The sequence below is a fragment of the Aspergillus thermomutatus genome (assembly GCF_002237265.1).
Source record: "Aspergillus thermomutatus strain HMR AF 39 chromosome Unknown NODE_244, whole genome shotgun sequence".
Lineage (NCBI taxonomy): Eukaryota > Fungi > Ascomycota > Eurotiomycetes > Eurotiales > Aspergillaceae > Aspergillus > Aspergillus thermomutatus.
In genome coordinates, this window is record NW_020798294.1 from 1 (window position 1) to 23,388 (window position 23,388).

General features: G+C 48.1%; 6 protein-coding genes across 6 annotated transcripts; 1 reads left to right on the forward strand and 5 right to left on the reverse strand.

The window, feature by feature from the left end:
• Nucleotides 1-1,810: 1,810 nt before the first annotated feature.
• On the forward strand, nucleotides 1,811-2,610 carry CDV56_100467 (Fig1 domain-containing protein; the record flags this gene model as incomplete). The annotated part of the gene is made up of 2 exons (XM_026754086.1): nucleotides 1,811-2,180; nucleotides 2,232-2,610. Coding segments are annotated over 2 exons (749 nt in total), but the record flags the coding sequence as incomplete, so codon positions are not given.
• Nucleotides 2,611-2,694: 84 nt separating this feature from the next.
• Nucleotides 2,695-5,537, reverse strand: CDV56_100591 (uncharacterized protein; the record flags this gene model as incomplete). Its single annotated transcript, XM_026754210.1, has 2 exons — nucleotides 2,695-4,448; nucleotides 4,505-5,537. 2 exons carry the CDS (start codon nucleotides 5,535-5,537, stop codon nucleotides 2,695-2,697), a joined length of 2,787 nt encoding a protein of 928 aa, XP_026611193.1.
• A 746-nt stretch (nucleotides 5,538-6,283) lies between these two features.
• On the reverse strand, nucleotides 6,284-6,970 carry CDV56_101155 (uncharacterized protein; the record flags this gene model as incomplete). The annotated part of the gene is made up of 3 exons (XM_026754774.1): nucleotides 6,284-6,481; nucleotides 6,533-6,639; nucleotides 6,694-6,970. 3 exons carry the CDS (start codon nucleotides 6,968-6,970, stop codon nucleotides 6,284-6,286), a joined length of 582 nt encoding a protein of 193 aa, XP_026611194.1.
• A 1,883-nt stretch (nucleotides 6,971-8,853) lies between these two features.
• CDV56_101552 (uncharacterized protein) lies at nucleotides 8,854-12,723 on the reverse strand (the record flags this gene model as incomplete). The annotated part of the gene is made up of 2 exons (XM_026755171.1): nucleotides 8,854-9,703; nucleotides 12,527-12,723. 2 exons carry the CDS (start codon nucleotides 12,721-12,723, stop codon nucleotides 8,854-8,856), a joined length of 1,047 nt encoding a protein of 348 aa, XP_026611195.1.
• A 1,019-nt stretch (nucleotides 12,724-13,742) lies between these two features.
• On the reverse strand, nucleotides 13,743-14,449 carry CDV56_102220 (uncharacterized protein; the record flags this gene model as incomplete). Its single annotated transcript, XM_026755839.1, has 2 exons — nucleotides 13,743-13,920; nucleotides 13,977-14,449. 2 exons carry the CDS (start codon nucleotides 14,447-14,449, stop codon nucleotides 13,743-13,745), a joined length of 651 nt encoding a protein of 216 aa, XP_026611196.1.
• A 2,623-nt stretch (nucleotides 14,450-17,072) lies between these two features.
• Nucleotides 17,073-17,336, reverse strand: CDV56_102646 (uncharacterized protein; the record flags this gene model as incomplete). The annotated part of the gene is made up of 1 exon (XM_026756265.1): nucleotides 17,073-17,336. One exon carries the CDS (start codon nucleotides 17,334-17,336, stop codon nucleotides 17,073-17,075), a length of 264 nt encoding a protein of 87 aa, XP_026611197.1.
• Nucleotides 17,337-23,388: the final 6,052 nt, after the last annotated feature.

Consider the following 23,388-nt stretch of genomic DNA (forward strand, 5'->3'; position numbering starts at 1 on the left):
ATCACTAGGCTACCTGGTCGGTAGGCCCAGGCAAGTATCGGATATAGTCCAGGGACTATATCACCTCTTCCCAAAGTAGTTGACTAGCAGAAGAACAGCAGAGACGGATCCCAGGGTGTGACAAATTCTTTCTAACTATAGGCTATCTGATGGATCTTTTATACTACTAGAATAGGGGCTATCTAATGATATCTACATATACTAATATTAGGGGTAAGAGGTTAGATCCTTCTAGAGTAGTGAGATCTAATGCTATAAAGGGAAGGTTAAAGTAATATAGAAAGAATAAGTGAGAAGGGAAGAATAAGCAAATCATCTAAAACAGGTAAGCAGTAAGTTATATCAACACATATATACTTATATAGTACCTCTTTAAGGATATCAAATACTATATAGTAGGGATATCGAATACTATAGTATCGATGTCAAATACCATATAGTATTGATATTGAATACTATAGACTAAGGATATCGAATTCCCATATAGTAGGGATATCGAATACCATAGTATCGATCTTGAATACTATAGACTAAGGATATCGAATACTACCTATATAGTAGGGATATCGAATACTATAGTATCAATGTCGAATTCTCATATAGTAAGGATATTGAATACTATATAGTAGGGATATTGAATACTATAGTAAGGATATCAAATACCATATACTAAGGATATCGAATGCTATATACTAATGATTTCAAATACTTAGTAGGGATATTGAATGCTATATAGTAGGGATATCAATATATATATTTTAAACACGCAGTACCTATGGTGGGGTTCTGTCAACCATATCTTCTCATAGTGGTATGATATCGGTACACTCAGATATTGAGGATATTCTAATTGCCAATTTCTGGTTTGACCAATCAGATCATATAGATTCTACTATGGTTTTAACATGCTATTTACAGAGATTTTACAGAGTTTTCTACTATCCTTACTAATATTGCTTTCCTATCTATAAATATAAGGTTAGATAGATAGATTAGAAGAATCAAACCTTCATTCCTTTACTAAGTATTTGAAATCCTTAGTATATGAGAATTCAACATCAATACTATAGTATTCAATATCCCTACTATGGTATTCAATATCCCTACTATATAGGTAGTATTCGATATCCTTACTATATGAGAATTCGACATCGATACTATAGTATTCAATATCCCTACTATATGGGAATTCGATATCCTTAGTCTATAGTATTCAATATCGATACTATATGGTATTCGATATTGATACTATGGCATTCGATATCCTTACTATATAGTATTCGATATCCCTACTATATAGGTAGTATTCGATATCCCTACTAAGTATTCGAAATTCTTAGTATATAGTATTAGTATTCGATATCACTATTGTGGGTGTGTGGTGTTCCCTGCCTATGGCGTGGGTGTATGTAAAGATTGTAAAATTTCAATGTGTCCTTTTTGTACAAATAGTCCGCCGTATTAGTTGAAGAGGATTTCTCACTATCTACTTATCCCTCTATTCACTGATTGATTGAATATATGAGACATACTTATCTGCTGTACATCAACTGAGCTTTCCCAACAATATGAGATTTCGAGTCGGCCTCTACAGTATGAGACCTCATCACAATGTCATCCTGATATGCGGGGTTCAAGCTGACAGCCAGCTACAGGGTGGATTCCCATGATCGGGTACCACCATATTATAATGATTGTCTGTTCAATCACAATTATCCTCCTATGTAAGACATATACACAGTGTGCTTGTTCTCTTCATTCTATTATTTCATTTTCACCCCCTGTTAAACGCAGTGCTCACAATCATCAGCCATCCTTCTCGCCGGATGCACCTCCTCCAACGGCCTGAGCAATGTCTATCTGGTCTCCCTCCAGTACAAAAACACCAGCACCCAGAGCCCAAGCGACCCCGTGCTGGTCAACCCCGGCATTGCAGAAAAAGTCTACAATGTGTCGCAGTCCCGCCGGAGCATGATCCGGGAAGTGCGCGCGGGGTACATGGGTCTCTGCTTGACCCTGAGCGACGGGGCGCGCTTCTGCTCCGGTAGTGCTGCGGCGCTGGCCAGCATGGTCAAGGCGGAGGGAGTGCAGGGCAGCAACGACACTGCCACGGCCGATCCGCTGAATCTGCTTTGGATTGTGAAGAATTTCAAAGAGACGATTGTTTTTGATGGGTTGATGTAAGTTGTGTCATGTCGTATTGTCTACACGTATGGATTAATGAAGAACAGATTCATCGCGGTCGTCCTGACCTTCCTTTGCTTTATTCTCTTGTCGACGTTTCCGGGATGGCACGAGGAAATCGACGAGGAGGGCTCGGAGCGCGAGGTCAAGCCTTTCCCTTCTCGGGCGGTGTCGCAGGCTGCTCTGGGGTTGAGTACGCTGGGGTTTATATTCGGACTGGTCTCCATTCTCTGGCAGCATGTCAATAGTAGTGCTGCGGGGACCATGTCCGAGAGTCTCACATATGGGGCCATCGAGAGCCATGTTGGCACGGCGGCGATGATTCTCGGGTGGGCGGCTGTGGTCTGCTTGGGGATTGTTGCGCTGGCATTGCTGGTTATGATCTTGAGTATTCGCATTATTACGATGTTGTCTGATGACGAGTAGGTCTTTTGAATGGTTGCTTTGTGTTTGGTCTGAGGAATGAGAACAAGAGCACTATAGGTATAATACGGGATGTTTCCCGGGCTATCAAAGATTATACGTACGCAAAGGGCGCGTGCTCGTAGGCTGTACGACTGGCTCTGCAGAGACGGATGTCGCATAGGAATGATAGGAAGTGTCGCTTCCGCCCCGAAAAACTGTAGCCCGAGAATAAACGAATCTCATCCCAAGAAACCCAATGCCCGTGACCAAAACAACCAGGATGGCCGCAGTCAAGCCGGCCTTAATACCCGACGCCAGTGGACGCGTCCATATCAGTGCGAGCGGGATTGCGACGAAGGCTGCTATTCCAACGGCCCAGAGAAGCAACAAGCGGGTTGTTGGGGGAATCCGCCTCAGCAGGTGCATAACGAGTCTCGGGAAAGCATAGCGAAAGTCGGGATCGGACCTTCGCCAGTATGGTACGCCCACAAGGCCGAGGAGGGCAAGTATGATCACGAGGGTAACTGTGCCCTGCACACCTCGGTCTATATCCCGAGTCCAGAGCACGGCGATAGGTGCGACTGCAACAATGCCGACAAGCAGCGTGAAACTGATGGGGAATCCGACCACCTTCCACAGCTCGATCCCAGCCTTGCGACCATTCCTGCCTATCCATGCCCAGGTTGCTCTGATGCCCCGCTTGAGTGTGCTTCCGAACCATTGTAAGAGTAACAGCATCGACAGAGACCGCACCTGCACTGGAAGCCCGCGTTGCTCCGCGTATCGTCTGACATCCAGCTTCACACTCTGTTTCAGATTCCCCAGCCATTGACTGCGCATCGTGAGCCGCATCAGGTACGCGAACATTGTAACGGTGATTGCGACAACGAAGAAGTTCCACAGAGGAGCCGAGTCTTTGAATGGCTCGATCTGCATCCCAAACACAGATGTTGAAAACGATAGCGGAATGAAGATAAACGCCAGCTCGGTGAGGCGCGTCACGGCGTGCGCCTCGTCGATGGAGCGTCGACTGTCCAGGAGACCCATATTGGATGTCAAGGATGAAGACGCATGCCGGAGTCTGGTGAGCATCTGGTTGATTTCCTCGAAGAGATCTGACACGTTTCGTATGATATCGGGGGTGTCGTCTGCGGTTGCCGGAAATGTATCGGCTGGGGGTGTGATGCCAAAAAAGGCCAGAAAGCTCTTGGTAGAGGTTTTAAGTTCCAAGAGCTCTCGCTCAGCTTTACTGATGAGCTGACGCCACAATGCCAGTCGGTCTTCCATCTTCGTGTCGTCAAGGATATCGACCTCCATGTCGTTCAAGATCTGGTTGAGCACCTGGAGCAAAGTCGAGGTGTCTTGACCAATGATCTCGAACAGCGTATCTAGTAGGCTAACGGGCGTTGTCTGTCCGTCTACGAGATCATGAATTGTCTGCCGAGTGGACCTAGTCTCGTTGAGTTCATCCTGGAGAGTGTCCAGGGAATCGCCTGTCAGAAAGGCCTTCTCGAGATCAATTGTAATGGTCTTTCGAGGAGCCATCTGCTTGACCAGAACCTGGAAGCTTGTCTTCAACTTCACCTTCCTATTATCCACTTCTGGTCTGCGTCGTCTGAGCAGCCAGTCCAATACCGGACGTGTTGTCGTCTCCCGCCGTGGGTTTTCGATTGGAATCGCAAACGCCTCGACGGCATCATCACCCTCAATTATCAGGACTGGTCGAGTTCCCGTTTCGTCATGATTTCCAGTACCATGCTCATCATGGTCACTTCGATCGTCCACAGTGACCTTTGGGATCTGGAGTGTGAAATCATGGCTGATGCTAATCGTCGGTAGAGGATCAAGCAACACGACAACTACAATCCGGTCAGTCTTTCCAGATGTCAACCTTCCAGTCGAGGTAGTCGCGCACCATTCTCATAGTCCATATTCTCAGCATTCCTCCTCCAAATCGACGCCCGTTCCACCAACCCAAACTCCCTCGTCTCATTCGCCGTCCCGCGCGGATCAACGCGCAAATCCCACTCGGAGCGAAATATATTCGTCTCCGCTTTGAGACTAATACTCGAGCTGCCGGAGATGTACTCCAACCCATCACCGTCCAAATCAAGCAGGTCTTCCCGGTCGCGGTTGGAAAATAACGGTGGACGACGATACATGGGCCGAAACCACTGGATCGACACATACGACTTGTCCAGACCAGCCGTCTTCCATGACCGCGCCGGCGGGTCATCATACTGCGCGCCACCGTACCCAGAGTTCAACAGGTGCTCCTCGAAGAACTCGGGAGTGATTCCGAACGCCTCGCCCAAGGCATGGATAGTACTCTCCGACAGGTCCTCGACAATAAAGACGCGCCCTTTCAAGCCCTCCCGCGTGTCGCGAAAGGGGGAGATCGATTCCGCGTGCTCAATCTCCACCCTCGACACTGTGTTGTCGTCGTAGTACTCGTACAGCGTGATGGAGGTATTCTCCACGCGAGGCGTCTTGCGGACGTTGCCGTACTTGATGTGGTCGAATACGTCTGCTGCGCGGTCCAGAACCCGACTGTAGGGTTGACGCGGCGGGGGTTGTTCCCTTCTCGGCTCTTTGGCCGCCTGCCGTTGTGCTGGCTGTTGTCTTGGTGATGGCGGCGGCGATGGCGGCAATGGAATAGACGATGGCAGTACGAAGGTGTCGTCGCGATCAATCACCTCCAGTGAAGGTTTCGCTGCATTCCTATCTCGTTCTCCAGGGTCACTGGCCGTGGATGATCCATCACGAGATTCGGGCAATGGAATCCGCTCCGGGATTCTGTCGGATGCGACTGGATCATTTTGCAGAAGGTCGTCCAGCGAGTTTCGTAGTTTGGTCCTTGGTTTACGTGCTTTTCGTGCGGCTCCCCCCGCTTCGGCGTGTTGCTGCTTGATCCATTCCAGGGTGTGACGGGATGGTTGCTGAGCCATTGGATTGGATTGGGTTATGGCTTGCAGTTACTATTTTGCCCTCTCTCAGATTGAAGCTCCAGTGTGTACATTATGTGCTGTTATGAACTGTGCTCAGGGTGCATGACTCGGCCAGAGCTGACAATTCGATTTCGACCAAGAAGTGGAGGTGCATGGCTAGTGTGATATGCTGACTTGGTGAGGCTACCAGCTACCTCGCTGCCGGGGTGGTTAAGACGTGCCAATCATAGCAAACATTGAAAGGAAAAGCAAAAATAAACTCTGATTCTCGTGTAAATATGAATAATAATGAACAGCTGGGATTTGCTAGTGGAGAGCTTTTGCTTGGATTATAGCGCAGGTTGAAGCCAAGTATAGAGCTCGTTGGCCTACCTAAAATAGTTAAATAAATCAATATGATTAGTGTTAAAGGCATCCAAATCCCACAACAACATAGTTATACATATTTGTATGCTTGTTACTTTTACCAAGAAAGTAGGTGAGGTAAATTATCTGTATTGGCCCCTTGATCAACCGCTGTTGAGATTGCCTATATCCATCATGGGCAATAACAAAAGCTCACAGGTAAGCTATACAGCATGTGGCTTCTCTGAAGCCTGAGCTAATGGATAAACACTGACTGTTTTATGAACCACAGAGCTTCTAAGTGTTGGATGAGAGAGAAAAAGTATAAAGATGGGAATAGTTTCACAGAACGACAAGAACAGGATAGTAGCCAAGATCTCATAAAACACTTCAGAAACTATTCACTCAAACTCTGTATCAGTATCAAAGTTCACCTCAGGCGGCAACTTCTTGTAGGGATCATAGAATCGAATAGAGGAAGGCAATTTTTCGGTGGTCGATGCAGCCACTCTCTGCGACGCCAAGTGCATTGCATGACGCACCATGGTTCTTAGAGTTGTATACACTTGGTCTAAAGTATTATTGTATTCAAATAAAACCTGTTACTTCATCGTTAGCTGGGACGAGAACAGTCTTTTGAATTGGATTACCTTTGACTCATTATCAACCCGGATAAAAGTCCAGTCTCTACCATCCGTAGCAATGCCGTAGATGCATGCATCTTGGTGGATGGCCTTTCGGGCACTGTGTATTGCTCCTATCATCTCTTATTAGTCTCTAGTTTAACAGCCAAGTCCAGTATGCTGCTTACCCATATATGCGAGACAGGGGCCGTCTACAGTTCCCCGATAGCCACGCTCAGTTTGAAATATGACGATGCTTACCCCTGCATCTTTCTCGTCACCATGCCAGATAGTGTAAGAAGCGCGAATCTTTAGCCTCCGAGGTCTGCCATGGTATTGCACGTCGACCATTAGACCGACTTTAGGGCGTAGTATGATCGGGAGCTCCTTTTCATAGAACTCTTCAAATGGAACTACTGTCATCCCCGCTTCCAGTGCAATAGCTGAAGTCAGGAGGACCTTCATCTGTGCGTCTGCAAAGGTCCTTCGACTGTCCAGAGGCGAGTCGGAAACGATGTCTTGAATTGCACAAACCCAAGCGCGTCAATCACGTTGCCTAGGCATATTAGTATTCATGAGGAAGCAAATAGTAAATTCAGAGAACCTACTTAGGAAATCTGGCATCTCCATTACATCAGCACGCCATATCTTCTCTGGTGAAGTGGTGTTGAATTGCATGCCGAAAAACCCCGCGATCCTATCATGAGGGGAAAATTTGGTTCTGAGGATCTCTACACCCTCAGTTGAAGGAGTTTTTGGCATATCTGGACTTTTCTCTGGTATCTCTGTATCTGATGATCCTGGATTAGAGTCTGCAGTCCTGCGTCCACAGATAAGGGCTTTGAGCTTCCCCATCGTTGGCGAAATTTTGCGTTGTGGGAGATTTTGTCAGTGGTGGACTGGTGTTGAAGTGGTGGGCAGCTGTCTGTACCTACATAAATGAAGGAATCACATTGACGTCTTGCACGTACAGGGAACCCATGTGCTCCAGACTCCAAGAAACCATGGCTCTAAAATCATCGTTTGGGGTATGCATCCACTGGTTTATTTTCCTGATCAATCCTCAAGAGATAACTATTTGCCTGCTACTTGTTAATCAACTGTTCAAGTCTTAAGGTGAATGAGTATTGGCGCGCGATCCTCAGACGAACGATGCAATGATCCCTGACCAGAGTTCCAGAACTCGTCGACTTCTCAATTTTTGAGGATAAAGATGACCGATAGCTTGTCGAGATACATCTTCTCTGATGCAGCAGGGGTATTACAACGTGGGAGATATCTGTCGAATTTGAGGTATCTAGTGATCGAATTTACCTCTGCAGGCCTCTTCAGAAGACTTTCTGGTTTTGACTCAACTGTGCACGGTGTGCATGCTCATCCTTTGCATGATATAACTAATAAAGCCTGAGGCATCTACTTCCACTGTGAATCTGTGATGATGTCCTGTGTGTCCCTGGGTGGGATAAAACCTGCACTTCAATACAGTTTCGGGCCCCATGGATCATGATGGACTCATCATCTCACATAATAAGGTTGTGGTACTCTGCATATGCATATGTAGTGTAAAGGGAAGTAAGCTGTTGCACTGCCATACTCAATCCCAGCGGGGTAAGTAACAAGTACTATACATGCATGGGTGGCAGCATGCATGGCCATACCCACCAGTAAATTCCCTGATCTTAATGACTCACACTTTGATCTAGGTACTAATCTTCAAAAATTATCAGAAAGTCTACTTTACTTTATTGGATGATGGAAGTAGGTGCAGAGCTAATTCGCTTGCATTCAGTACAAAGGAAACAGATTAAGTACATGTCCAATGATCATTGCCATAAAGTAATGGCTTGCATCTGAGACGGACAGTGCGAACGAATGGAATGACTTAATGAAGACAGCTTGCAGGAGCTCAAGTCTGAGTCATAGGATTTGCAGGTCGTCCCTGCGAGTCCTGGAACGGTGACAGGAAAATGTAGGGAGGATACATCCTCAGTTTTCTGTTTTCCTTCTTTTTTTCATGATTTGCTGGCTTTCATAGCAAAAGCTCATCAAGTTTCGTTCTTGTAGAGAATCGAGGACCAAAGCGTAGGGCAGTTCAAAACAGCTTCGCAGAATTCCAAGTCAAGATATGGAAAAGCCGATCACGGAAAGGCATTGCAAGCTTGATGGATGCCAACACAAGCAGGTAGAAAGGAATCTGTGCCAGTGAGAGCGAGTCGGCACTGCCGGGTCTGGCGCTCAGCGACGCCGGACTCGAAGCGTCCGTGTCTCGTCTTCGTATCTGGCATGGCACAGAGGATTTGGGGCATTGTTGTTATTGAAAGCGAATTCAGAAGACAGTCAATGATAATTCAACGATAGTATCCAGTTGGTCGATAGATGCGCGAAGAAGATTCCTTGAAGCGCTCAATGCGGTCTGCCGCATCCGAGTCGTACAGGGAGCCACGGGACGGCGATCCACGTGGAGACGGGTAGATGATCACACGGCGACTCTTGAGGGCGCGGGGCTCGCGCTCAATGATCTCGTTGACAGCAATGGGTTGCTGTGTGTTTGCCCGGCGAGGCGCAATTGGGTATGTGCGATCGTAGCTGATGATAGGGGCCGCGACCCGGGTCTGACTCTGAGCCTTCTCCTGCTCCTTGCGCTGCAGACGCAGGCCATCCTCGATTGCGAGGAGGAGGCCCCGGACAGCGACGCAGTCCCGGGGGATCTTGACTAGTGTGGGCTGGCTCAACTCGCGGTCGATGACGGACTTGGCCTTGCCGTTCTCACTGTAGAGGTACTCGGCCACGTCGATGGCGTACTGGCGACCACGGTCACAGAGGGTACGGTCCTCCTGGTGGACGCGCAGGGGGTCCGCACATTGCGAGCAGTGGCTGGCATGGCGCTCGAATGCGGTCATGACGTACTCCTCATCGTCTTCGAGCTCGCGGACGCGCAGCACGGGCGCGACGGGCTCGGGGCTCTCGATCAAGGCGGGCATGGTGTATGACCGGCGAGGGCGGACAGCTCTGCGGGTTGAGGTTCTTCTGATGAGGATTCGATCACGGAGGGACGAGAAGAGCGGCGGTGGGCGAAAGAGACGACGCGACGAGTCGTAGGGCGACACTGTGACGGCTCTAGGTGAACCAAGGGTGTGCGGTTGATTGATGGCCTGGAGCTCTCTTGCTGGTAGACGGCAGATGCGATTCAGGGAAGCGCTAAAGAACTGATAGCAGTTGATAGACGGCAGAAGATATTATAGAATGCTAAAGTAAAGCGATGCTTGAGGTAATGACAGACAAAAAAAATATCGGATGAGAAGAGGGAGATTGAGGTGATATATAGTCACCTGGAAGAGAAGGCATCCATAATCAAAAACAGAGTATAGAATTGCGACTAATAGAAACGGGTCGATCGCACCAAAGATAGAATGACGGCATTGGTCACAAGCAGAGGATCAGAAAAACGCCTTGTGGCCTGTGGGACTGAGGGAGGGTCGAGAGCGGGAGGGTGTGCACGGCAGCCTGGCAGATGATGCTATTCCCGTTCCACTCTTAGTGCCCGGTGTTTGCCTGGGGCGGGTGACTCGATGGAGTCCTCAGGCTCCCACAAAACGCTGCGAATGGCCAGTCTGCTGTGGCTGGTGCATGCAGGCAGTGCTTTTAGCCTCTGTTTTTCAATCCTGACAAGGAAAAGGGCGACTCCTGCAACACTGTCGGCCACAGTTTCTGGTTGTTGGTTCATTTCTGGCCTTGTGATTGGCCTGGATGCCTTAACTGGCGGTCAATCCCTCCTTTGAGACCCTCAGGGATGTCTCCATCATCGTCCTTCTCCATGCCAACTAGAGATCTAGTCCGTCATCTGTCATAATTTATGACTCCATGTGGTGTGGATGCTGCACAAAAGGGTACAAGTGACATGCAGACGGTTGCAGCTTGCAGTGCATCTAACCACTTTAGAGAGATGTCCACGGACCTGGTTTACTCATAGCGATCCTTATCGGTTACCTCTTCGGGACTCGGGAGGATTCGAGTCAGAATCGCAACAGGGGAATGACCGATTTTCAGCTGGGATGTGCACACTGCAAAGTGTCCTGTTCAACTGTGGCTTGACACCCTCGTATTCCTACTTCCTACGCCTCATCCCCCCTTAGAGCGACGCCGTTTCCCTCAGGCGTCACCACTATCATCATTGACTATCATTCTGGTCAATCATTGTGACCATAGGATTATCGCCGACCCATCTACAACAATATCTCGCTATATGCTCTTAGATCTTGTTAACTTGGAATTATTCGTCTTCCTTTGCCCGCCCGACGATATGTTGACGCTGTGCAGCCGCTATCTTGGTCGCATACAATTCCTGAGACGCGGTACGGTTTCAGACCATTATACCGGTAGCCTATACCATGCCTCTCATCTTTGATCATGTATAGTTGTGCTATTTGGGTTTCAGAATATGCCATCGAATGGGAGTTCCGTTCCTTGCTGGTCGGGGGGATCATCGCGATGGTGCGCTCGAGCCTCAGGGGCCGCACTGCCTCAGGCTCTCAGCCTCAATCTTCCTCTTTCATCATTTCAACTTCTGACACTCGAGACTATTGTTAGTGTTCAGCCTCAAGCCACAGTCTCGAGTCTGTGAGATGTGGCTTCTTCGTACTTCTCTTCCCTGTTTATCAGGCTTCAGCCACAATCTGACAGGATAAGCGTCCAACACGAGCTCAAGTCTCGGCAACGGATGGCCAGTTCTGGCTGCTTGCTGACTGGAATCCGTATTCTAGGCTTCTGGATTCTTCGAAACTATGTTTGAACTGAGCGTTGACATTCTATAGTTGATTCTCGGAAGGATTGCCATTGCAACGAATATTCTCATTATCGCTGGCTGCAATTCTCGCCGACATGGCGCGATTCGCCTTGATCTAGGCGCGGAGATCGCGAAACATCGCAAGTTTGCATCAGTGGTTCAGTCATTCTCGCCCAATGGATCATATGAAAAGATACATTAGAACGTCCGGCTCTCTATTTATATCTACCACCACTTGGCGACTCGGTACATTCGACCATACCTGACGATGTCTCACACAACGACTCTAACGGATTGGATCTGCTAAATGGAGGAAGAGACCTCTCGCATAGACCTTTAGAGCGTCAGGTGACAATTACGACTGCTGCGACTGTCTTGTCGAAACTCGCCGTAAGAGAACATAGTCTTTGGTTTAATACTGTAGCCAGGTCTACAAGAAGCCAGCCGGGCTAGCTCAATCGGTAGAGCGTGAGACTCTTAATCTCAAGGTTGCGGGTTCGACCCCCGCGTTCGGCTTCTCTTTTTGCTCTTGTCCATTTCAAATTGGTGAAGAGGAAATTTTCTTTTTGATCTGCTAATCTTCGTTTTGTGGATCGCGAGGTCGTTGGTCGGCAAGCTTGCTTGGCTCCACTGCAGATTGACCAGCTCCACTTTTAGGGCCACGCCAGTCTGGATCATCAGTGAATGTATATAAGTGATGGTGATGATCTCTAATGAGTCTTTTCTTCTCTATGGTCAATCTGTCAAGAGATTCGAAAACTAATCTTAAGAGAAAGTATCACATCGTGCACTATGGCCTCAAAAAACTACAGCGTAACCTCGTCAGGCAATCCCATGGCAGTTACCACTACAGAGCGCAAAATTACACATTTGCAATCAACAATCGAACGACAAAGCAATCGAATTGACTATCTAGAGCCTATCCGCAGGCCTCAACCATCAAGGTCAAGCCACATCATGCCGTCATTCAGTCATATCGAATCCCCAACAACCAGTCGATAAGATCCGCCAAGATCCAAAGGAAGAGAACCAAAGACGAAGCGAAAGCCGTCTATGAAAATCCCATAAGTATGCAGCTTTTCTCAAGACAGAAATATGAACTCACCATCGCGAGGAAGAATCAATTCATACCAAGTGTATGAGATCGATGATTGCAACGTCCGTCTGCACAACAATCCATTAGCGCAAGCCCGTGTCGTCAATGAACGAAACAAACCTAAGCCTTGCAGGTGAGAGACTTCTTGTCGCACTTGGAGCATTTACCGCTGCACTCCTGGTTGTTGAAGCAGAGCTGGCCGCAGTGGTCGAGTTTGTCGTTGATGTTATTGAGAGTGGAGGCCGCGTCGTTGGTGGTGGTGCCCTCGACGTCTGGGACGGCTGCTGCGCTGGCGACAGCGAGGAGGAAAGAGAGGCTAAGAAGGTCGAGGAACTTCATTGTGTTGAAGTGGTTGGTTGTGATGTTTGAGTGGATGTAGATGAGATTGATGGAGTGGGAGTGGAAGTAAGAGAGGTAGGTGGTGATGAGGAGAGGAGAGGAAAGAAGAAAGGGGACGATCGATCATGAGGGGGTATTTATACCTGTGAGGAGAGGATCTGAAAAGAATGGTTGTGAATAGTTAGAAAGTATGATCGTGAATATTATAAGGATGGTGATATAAAGACTTTACTTTTCTGGTAAAAAAGTTACACCAGTGAAGAAAGGAATAGGATGGCTAACTAGTTAGAACATACAGAAACTAATTATTCCAGGATATGTCTGCCTTAAACTGAGCCAGTGAATTAATTATCTTTGGCTTATACTAGCTTCATCAAAGAAAGTAGGATGAAGTCATGCAAGTAGCCTGATATTTAGGGGATTTTCTTTATATGCCTGCTGCTGTGAAACCTCAACTTGGGAATTTCTTGAGGTTGGAGTCATGATGATCCCTAAAGCAAACAAAGAAAATCTGCCTAATAGTTTAGTTTTGTTTCCTCTATTTCTGAAATCTCTAGAGAATAGATATCCTGAATCACTATACCCATAAGACCAGCCGACTTAGGTTCAACACAAATCACCAGAATTACATGTCCCATTTGTGCTTCTAAGATTCCAGTTCACCATTATAGCATGCTTGGGAATCCAGTAACCTCCACTATAAAACAGTATGCGTCGAGTATGAAAATTGCAAAAGGTCAGTAAGCTGCCACTCCAAGGGCAGTCTAGTCGAACTGCTCGAGAGAGTCGTTGGTTGCTAACCCGCTGCTTGCCCAAACAGTGTCGCATTCGCCCTTTGTGACGGGACTCGACCGTGTTCTTCACCTCTCAGAGTGCCTTGCGAGCCCGAGCCCGAGCCCGAGCCCGAACCTCAGACTCAAGAAGTAACGCCATGATCTCAAGGACATCGATCTATTCAGTTCAGAAAGTCCTGTGGAGCTAGTTGTTTGACTGCAAATGAGCTCTACGCAAGTGTTCTTTCATATTGTCTTCTCGGTTGAACAGCCTTCCGCAGTCCACCGTAGGACACTCGAAAGATTGGGAAAGATGTGCTGTGTCTTGACATGTCGCTCTAGCTCGGCTTTGCGAGAAAAGACACCAGCGTACGGGCAGCCCTTCCATTGGCATCTGATGGCAGCTGGGTCATGGGCCGCATTACTGCGGATATATCAATATTAATTGCTGGTGGTATGAGGACAGGCAAAGAGGCTTACACCGTATCAGAGGGTCGACGGCCAAAGTATCGGTCATCGGAGGCCGCGTTTACACCTGCTGATGGAACATGTGGTCCTTGAACAAGCGGGCCGATGCCAGAAGAGACTGGAGGTGACTGGATTGGAGCATGGTAATTGACATGGCCCGACCAGAAGGCAGCTGTCCGGCCCTCAAAGTTGGAAGTGTAAGTCGGAAGCGTGTCCATGGCGAGGCATCCCAAATTCGCCGAGTCAGCTTGGGAAACAGCAGAGGGCACGGTATAGCCAGCATACATCGATGCTGGGAATGATTGAGGAGTAGAACTGAACAACAACGAATCCAATCCTTGCGAGCTTCTGTCATGGCATATGGACATGCGAGCCGGATCAGCGACGACATTGGGCCGAGTCTGAGATTCTTCGAGCAAGGTATCGTTGCTGTCCCTCCACCCCTCAAGAGTAGACCAATCGGAGTCAAACTGATATTGTGACATGATGAAGGAGTATACAGATAGATCGAGGCCAAAAGAAGTTCAAACCAAATACATGCAATTCGGAGAATGATACGAGTCACTGAAGACTCGAAAGCAGAAGGGGTTTATATACAGCAACATGACGGTGGTGATACTATTCCTACAGCCAACAGTCAGGGCAATGATGAATTAGGAATCTGTATGTCCACGCACCCCTTGAGTGCACAGGCCCCAGTTCCCTCCTCCACCAATCGAAACGAACATGGGAAAATAATTCGATATCAGATTAAAACTAGGGAGTAACCCAGTCTCGTTTGCAATCTACGCATCCATCGACTGGTCGCCCTGACCCCTCCACCCCTCCTTATTTTTCCTTGCGCCAATCGCCATCAGTCTAATCCTGATTGAGTTTCGTGCCGCCTTGCTCAGTTTTGGGGGTGGTGTCTTGACGGTGTCTAACCGACCCCTACTACATTGTGGCTTAGTTTGTCAGGGACACATCGTCGGCGTCGTGTACCCATCATCACGTGCTGGTTGCTTATCAACCAACAGTAACATTTAGGAAATACAACTATCATCTTCCCGCTATTCGACCTCACGCATATACTGCGCCTACCATTTGGTAGCATGTCCCTGGTTTTTCAGGAGGTGATTTGGGGCTCTCCAATCAATTGCTTGTTTTACTAGAATCAATTTCCTTTGTTGTATGACAAGCAGCGTAGCAGTGGTTTGACCCTGCGCCTGTTGATCGACTTTGCTCTCAAGCAGAAACCCGCGTCGACGCGTTATACCGCCTTCCCTGTTAGGAAGGAAGTCAATACAGCTCAGCAGCTCAATAATAATAATCTCTTCAATCGAGCTCCCGAGTCGACTAGTTACCACACCTCACGATACCATTGAAATACCTCAACTTTTCCATCAAATACATCGCCAATCCATCAAATCGATCAACAATTCGGTCCATTGTTTGAGTACCTTTGCCTTTCGACATTCGTTTTGCTTGACTAAGCCGCAACGTAGTAGGGGTCGGTTAGATAAGGCGAGAGTGCCTAATGAGACTTCCATACCGAGTATAGCCCACAGGATCTTAAGAGAGGCTCCTCAGTCCCCTTTCCATTCTTTTCATTCAATGATGTCAAGGTCGTTACTTCTACCACCATGGAAGATTCGGATTGGGACGCCCACTGGGCGAAAATCGTACCCATCTACGTCAAAGAAGGACAAGGTTGGGAACGGCTTTCTGGGTTGATGGGAAAAAATCACGGTTTCATAAGAGCATGAGGATTACCCGCTCTCTTGCTACAAAGGGAGTGCGCTCTGACAATGCGCAGAGAATATGATTACAAAAAACGGTTCAAGAAATGGCGTATCACGAGAAACCGCATGGGCACGAAGAACTGGAAAGTTGTCAGACAAAAGATCGACAAGAGAAAATCTGAGGGCAAGTCCTCTGAGGTCTACATCGACGGCGTCTTAAAAGACCCAAAGTCTGTTCAGGTTGAGATACACCGGCAAGGTTATCAAAGAGAAATCGAGAAATATCAAAGAGGTGACTTCTACCTCTGTGTCAAACACGATGCAAGCAAGGAAAACAGATACAATGAATGGTATAGATCAGTCTCCCCAAACACCAGAAGGGGTCATCATCTGTTCGCCTGCACCGCCAATACTACAACATGCCTGGCCGCCAAACCTTCCGTGATTCATGTTTTCTGATCTTATTTCCATGGAAGGCAATATCAGTGAGAAAACATGCATCGTTTTTGGCAGTCGCTAACATCTTATAGAAACCGGATCAGTGGCGTCGATTTCTCCCTACAAATCACCAGAAAGCGGCGGCTCTAGAGACCTTGCGAGAAAGAGCACTATTCGGACACTGGGTTCATTTCTCTCTGAAGGCCAGGTCAAGCTGTTGCAGAATATTCTCCTCAGACGCACCGACTGCAGGGGGCTGGGTATACCCAAGTTCTGAACGACGAGAAGCGCCGGACCGTCTATATGCATCCATTTGATCCTTCCGAATCATCAATCAACCATCATAGTATCAGAAGTGGAACACTGGATAACCTAAGTCTTGAGTCTTCTTAGATCCAGTTAAACCGTGCGCATGACGACGCGCGAGTTCAATATTCTCAAATGCGGCCACAAGTGTGACCATAGCCGTGGACACAGCCGGAAACACCACAGGGCCCCAGTTTTCATCAATATCGAAGAATCTAAGGTACCAGCCCATGATCACTGAAAGATCGTAGGCGTTTCCCAGCATCCCCTCTGCCGTCTAGCCAACCTCATTAGTATACCATCAACACTTGGGACAACAACACATACACAGGCGCAGGCGGCACGATGTCGGGAACACTGTTTACAGAGCACGGACATCGGTGGGATCTCATCCCCGATCTGCTGCCCTTGCTGCCCGGCTCGGTCCACGGGATCCTAACCTCGGGCTTCCCAGAGCACTGATGGCCCGGCGAATTGTGGGAAAAGGAGCCCCGTGCCACTGCTTTGGGTTTGAACTTGCTCCTTCAGAGAGAAGTTAAAGAGGTATATTCAGCCATATTGACCTCCTAATGTGTGCCTGGATGCAGGAGCCCTAGCGATCGCAGGGGAGGGATAACGAGGGCGACGTGAGGACGAACTGAGCTCAGATGAGTGTCTTCGGTCGCTTGGCGAGGGTGATTCTCGTTTGTGGTATGAAGAACACCGACGGGCCCCACGGACTTGGGATCGGGAACTGCAGCGGTAACCCATCCGGCCAGGTATCAGGAGATGGAGGCTCTTTGTCAAGGACATCATGAAGCGTCTGTTCCACAACATCTAACATACGGCCACGAACACCAAACCTAGCAAAGACTCTCCTGATCTTCTGGATGGCTCTATTGCCCAAGGATGCGCCTTTTAGGCTCATGGCGAAGTGAGATAGGATCCTGGAAAGCGAGAAGAACGCAAAATGAGGGAAAGAGGATTCGATTCTTAGGCCCCTGTCATCCGCCAAATTTGCAGCTACGGCCCAATCCTGGATCTCCTGTGGCTTTGAGGCGCCTAAGAATGGCGATCTCCAAGGCCCGCTACGCAATCCGATATTTCATCATCTCGATTCCATAGTTAACGATGGTGCTCTCTATTTTATCGACTTGATCCTCATATACTTGCTTTGCAAGCTCCATACAATCAGCTTCATCTGCGAAAGACAATAGGAGATGGCAGTCCTCAGCTTTCATCGTCTGTCCGGTGGAATCGCAACTCCGAATGTTTCTCATGCCTTAAGGTTGAATCAATATACTGACTTTGTACAGACACCAGTGGAGTTCTCCTAGAGTTGCTCACTGCTAAGCGGGCGGCGACCAAATCGTTGACAAATATCTTCCAGCGCGACTTTAGAAGAAAACAACCCGGTGCATCTTGCTCTGCTGGCTGCAGGTAACTGCAAACTGTGTTGTAAATTGCTTGTTGCCTGGCTGGATAGTCCTCCCATAAGGGAAGCTGTGTGGACAGTGTTTCCCAGTTGGTGGCGTTATTGTGCCTTGTGTGGATCGAGACGGGGTTTCGACTTTCAAGGATCCCAAGAAAAGGCTGTGGCATGCACGAATAAACTTACTAAAGGTGTTTCTCCTGTCTGTGCTGATCTTCTGCCAGAGTGGACAGAGTTCCTCATCTGTTGTGGCTTAGGTAGCCTTTGCTGGGATGTTGCTGGTATCACCAGTCTCAAAGAATTTGTTTTCAGTGGGTAAGTCCCCGAGCTTTGAACCATAGCCCGAGATCAGAGATCTCAAAGAAGAGTCTCTTCTTTCCTTAACTGACCTTACGGCTCCTTGTTAAGCGACGTGTGTCATTCAAATCCCAATTCTCTGCCGCGGCTCTCAAGCACACCATGCACCAATATGTGCCACACAACAATGTGTCTGGATCTCAGCCAGGAGTGAGCGTGGTCATTCTGATGAAGAAGATCATGGTTCAAAAATGATTATCAACCACCACCCATTCAACCCCCTAGATGTGCTCCTGGTTGTCGGACTCAAGACCCTCTAGTTCCTTTGCTCGGTAAGCCATGTGTTGATTAGTGCACTAGTACACAGAATGAGAGTTGGCCGATGAGTGTGAGAGTCATCCTTCTTGGCACGCAGCGATGAGTACTATAGTATGGTTATTGTGGTCGTGGTCTTGCCTGTTCCACAGGCATCTATGAGGATGCTGCCCGCCACCAGGCTCTTCTCTTGAGCCAGCATCCAGGCTGCCCTAGTGGCCTGCCATGGCTTCAGGGTTGTACCTGGCTGATTCATGTTGCTAGGCACCAGCAGCAAAGGATTAAGGGGATTGAGTGCCAGCTCTTGGCATGCAGCAGTATACACTGGTGCCTCTGCAGACAGGGACATCTGGGCCTGGGCCTCCCCTGCTCCGGCAGGCGTTGCATCAGGTCTCACTTCGTCCGGTCCATCATCGCTGTCATCGGTAAGCACATCGACCATCTCCTTGCCCGTGCTGTGTGCTGCTAGTTGGTTCAGAAAGGTCTGTATATTCTCTGCGTCGCTGACATCTGTGTTCTCCGGCTCGTGGATTATGAGCTCGGTTTCAAAACCGTCCAAGGCCATCATGTGCGCATAAAGCTTAGCACGTTCGGTCTCCGTCATAGGCGGGCGCAAAGTATCTGATCTCTTAGGCACCGCGTCATAGTCTCCCCTGGCAGAGGTAAGGAACGGTCTGAAAACCTCGTATGTGCATCGAACTCTTCCATTGTAGTCACTGAAAAGTGTAAACTCAATAAGTATGAACATCAATATTCAATCTTACCGAGATGGGGAGGGACTGCAAAAGGGTACTGGTCTGGGATCTTCCAGAGTTCGTTAACCTTTGTGGCTTCGTGAGACGACTGGGTGTCTTTGAGCCCAAAGTACTTTCTGACTGTGTTGTGATCTAAAGAGGTGACAGGTTTGCCCTCTTTGCTTTTGTTGGACCTCTTGAACTTGCAGACTCGTCGAGGGCGTCCTGGATGGTCTGCTCCACAACGTCTACGACGCGCCCACGAATACCGAACCGGGCAAGCTCTCTTTTGACTCTCCGGTCCGCTCTATTTGCCAGAGACGCCCCTTTTTTGGCCAAGGATTTGGCCCTTTTAAGCTGGTATATCCAACCAGACGGCATCGTACCGCGCGTGGATCGATTTTGGTAACACCTTGCTTGGAGCGTATCTCGTCCGCGATAGTCAACCATCCGACGGAACCTAGAATTCTCAGAGAGCTAACGTCCGGACGTTTGCCGAATCGTATCTCATAAGGCGTCATGTTCTTGATTAGAACCACCCCTTTGATGATTTCTCCCCATAGATTGCGAGAGATCGTTTTGTCGTCGATGACGGCGCGGACCTTAGTCAAAATCGTACGACCGAGACGCTCTGCGATAGGGTTCTGACTATGCGCATAAGGTGCGGTGAGTTCCCATTTTATGGCTTTGTTTCTAGCCCAGGCTTGGAGCTCCTTCTTGACGAATTCTCCGCCGTTATCCGTATGGATAGTTTGTACTTGCACGCCGGCGCGTTGGGGCTCATTGCGGAACACAAAACGAGGGGAAAGTGATTCGATTTTGGTGTTAAATTGGCTGCAAGTCAGGCCCACAGACTGACAGACAGACACCGATGACAGACATACGATGATTAGGGAACTTGAAACTGCAACAGAGGCTATAAGGTGGTGGAATTTCAAGGTGGAGGGGAGAGATGATGAGAAAAGAGACCTTCGGGAGGAGGAAGGATGGAAGATTAAAGCAGAAAGAAGAGGAAAAACGAGGGAAGATAATGGTATCGCGGGTCTCAGCAAAGAATCTTCAAAGCATGCATGATACTGCACTGTAACGTACCTGTCTATCCTTTTTGTTACCGGTCAGGCCATGCAGAACGCGAGTGCTTGTTCCACATTTGCAAACACGTCGACCAAATCAAGCAACGCTTATGTAATGTCGGGTTGTATCGCAACGGCTCAATTGAGACCTGGGTCGAAAAACCCAGCATACCATTATATAATGGCAGACAAATCCAAGGCGTTTCCTGCAAGTCCTGGGGCAACCTATCCAGGACCACCATTAGCATGTTAAGACAATAGCAAAGCTATTGAAACATACTGGTTCGCAAGGCGCATGACGAGTACGACCCTGACGAGGTGCTATCATTAATGCAGCAGTTGATGTAGAAAGGACGAGGCTCATTTACGTCCCAGTTCTTTGCAGCCGTACGGAGACAGGGCATGCACCAAAACTTGGTAGCAAGCAACGAATCGGCGGGCTGGCCTGGAGTCAAAGTCGCCATATCGAGGACGAAGAGTTTGCTGCGAGTATGATATCAAGAATGAAATAAGGCTTAACGCAAACCAGGAGAAGCACAGAGGTGAAGGTAGTGAAAAGAAGAAGTTGAAGAAGCGAGAAGTTGCCAAGGGAAAATGTCTCGTTTTCATCGGTGGCCAAGTGCTCGAGCTTCGGACCATAGCCCGAGACGAACGCGAGACCACCTTATGGATTACCGAACTGCCAGAAGTTAGCAAGAGCAGAATCAGGAGAAAGATAGCACTAACTCATTCCTCTACAAGTCCAACTAACCGTAAAAGAAACTCCAGTGGCGAGGGACGTTCTCCCCAGTGCTTGCTTTATGTTTTTCAAAGAAATAATGCAATGACTTCGTATCAACTTGAGCACCACCCTTGGTTCCTGTGGCGAAACCCTTCGCAACCAGACCGATTACTTTTCAGCTTGCTGCAAACAAGTGGGATATTTTCAGAGGGAATATGGATGAATTCGAGTTTCCCTGCGACAATTTCTTGGCGTAGAAAGTGGTGAAGAGTGTCGATATGCTTGGTCCTGGTATGATATTCTGCGTTATGAGATAGTGCCATTGCTCCTTCATTATCAGTGCGAATGGGAATGGGGCGACTACAGAGTGAATCCCAGGAGTAGTCAGATAGCTTCCTGGGCGGCTGCTCGGATTCCGTGGATAAGGGGGCGACGCTGTTCTGTCTTTTTGAGTACCATGAGATAGGTGCTGTGCTACACATCCGCACGCAGAACTATCAGTCATAGCAACAGGGCCATCATACCCAAGGAGGAAGGTAATGGAGAGTGGTGCAAGGCAGATGGTAAAGTTGTAAAGGCTGGATGAGAAATATTAGAGGGGAGGTAAAGAATTCCCGCACTCTTCAGCAGTGAATAAACACAAGGCCACACACTGAACATTGCAAAACTCATTCACAGCGCGGCCACGGTTGAAGGTTGGACAATCTCATCATCTAGGCTTTCATTCACTCCGCAGTCAGGTAGGGAGTCTGTGTCAATCCCAGATGTCGAATTTGTCGAAGCAAAATAGCGCTGTGTTTGCAAAACTTGTCTATGTGCTTTTTCTGGAAGTCTTAAAAAGCAGCAGGGGTGTTTGGCCATGCTTAGCGTTCAATTTTAGAGAGTCCTAGGAGAATCGCATATCATGAATATAATCTTAAATAACCAGGGTGGTATGTATTGTGTGGCATTTGAGTGCTTTGATATTTTCCTCTGCAGTGAATGCTCAGGCCAGAGTGAAGGACTCTTTGCCGTGGATCTGCATGCACACCTAGCACAGCCTACTATATGCATTCATTCTCATTTCTCGCCTTCTATTTCCTAACCAGATCTCCCTGCCATACTTGAAAAGGAGTCATCATAGGCATTCTAGTCGACTCTCAGTGTCAAGTCGCTCTTTGCATGAAGCTTTCCAGATAATAGGCTCTCCCACAACAGAATAGTACTCTTTTCATTGCGATAGCCCGGCATTAAAGTGGAGTGGGAAGCTCTGTTAGAGTCCTCATATGGATTCCAGTATTGTCCATAGTAAATTAAGGCTCCATTAGCCAACTGGCGTGGGATGTGGGGATAAGAAATGTGCCGTGGGTATCAAAACGCAGTGTGGCTGGTGAAGGTGCACCAGTGGTTTCGGTTGCAACCGATGCAGAGGTCGCCTGACGGTCCGAGCGGATTTCAAGATCATCACCGATGTAAGTTCCAGGTTTTCTTAAGATGCTTGACTTGAACCCCCGCATCTGAGAGCTGAAGGAGGGTAGGATGTCTCGGAATGGCGGGTGACCAGGTGAGCGAGAGAGTTTTTGTTCAAAGACAAGTCTTGCGGTGTGCTCGATCAATATTGAAGATTCGGCATGAATTTCGAGAATTGTCAACCGTTCCTCAAATACAAGCGTTCCTTCGCCGTAGACGAGTGTGCATGAGTCTCTGAGAAGAAATCCTTCGAGTCGACGGGAATATTCTGATCGATGAGACTTAGGCTAGCCACTTTCTCAAGGAGTGAAGGATTGAGAATCCACATGAGCAGATGCATGCATATCATATTCTTTCCAGGGCGGATGAAGCCAGCACTAAGTGAGCTTCGAGCATTCGACTGGTTGGATCCATCACTGGGTCACCTACGCCATATTGATTTGTACCTCTGAACAATCTGCCCTTGTCTCCAATAAAGTTAGCCATTCTGGACCGACACCCTCAAGCATGACACTTACTTCACGTCATGTTGTTTCAAGAATCTTGAAGTGGTCTACTAGTTTGTGGATGAGGAATCAGTGAGATTTATTGCATGCATATAAAGCAGCACGCCAGGTAGAATCCCAAGCTTGAGTCTGCTCAGGTTCTTGTTAGTATTTATGAGAAGGTGAGCAAGATTGAGGCTTCTTAGCAGTGTCTTCATGCAGTGTTTTCTCGCGCGTTGCGGCAGCAAAGGAAAAATTATATACGCTATAGAAATATAATACCACTAGGCTAAAAAGGTGTCCGGACGATGTACTACTCGTCAGTCTAGGGCTTCATATCCATAATCATAGTGGTATCTTATTCCAGCATAAGCCAATGCGGCGTAATGAGCTCTCGGGGTTCCACTGCTCTGTTTGATGTGATTAGAACCCCACAGAGATACATCACCATTTGAAAAGCGACTTCTATATATA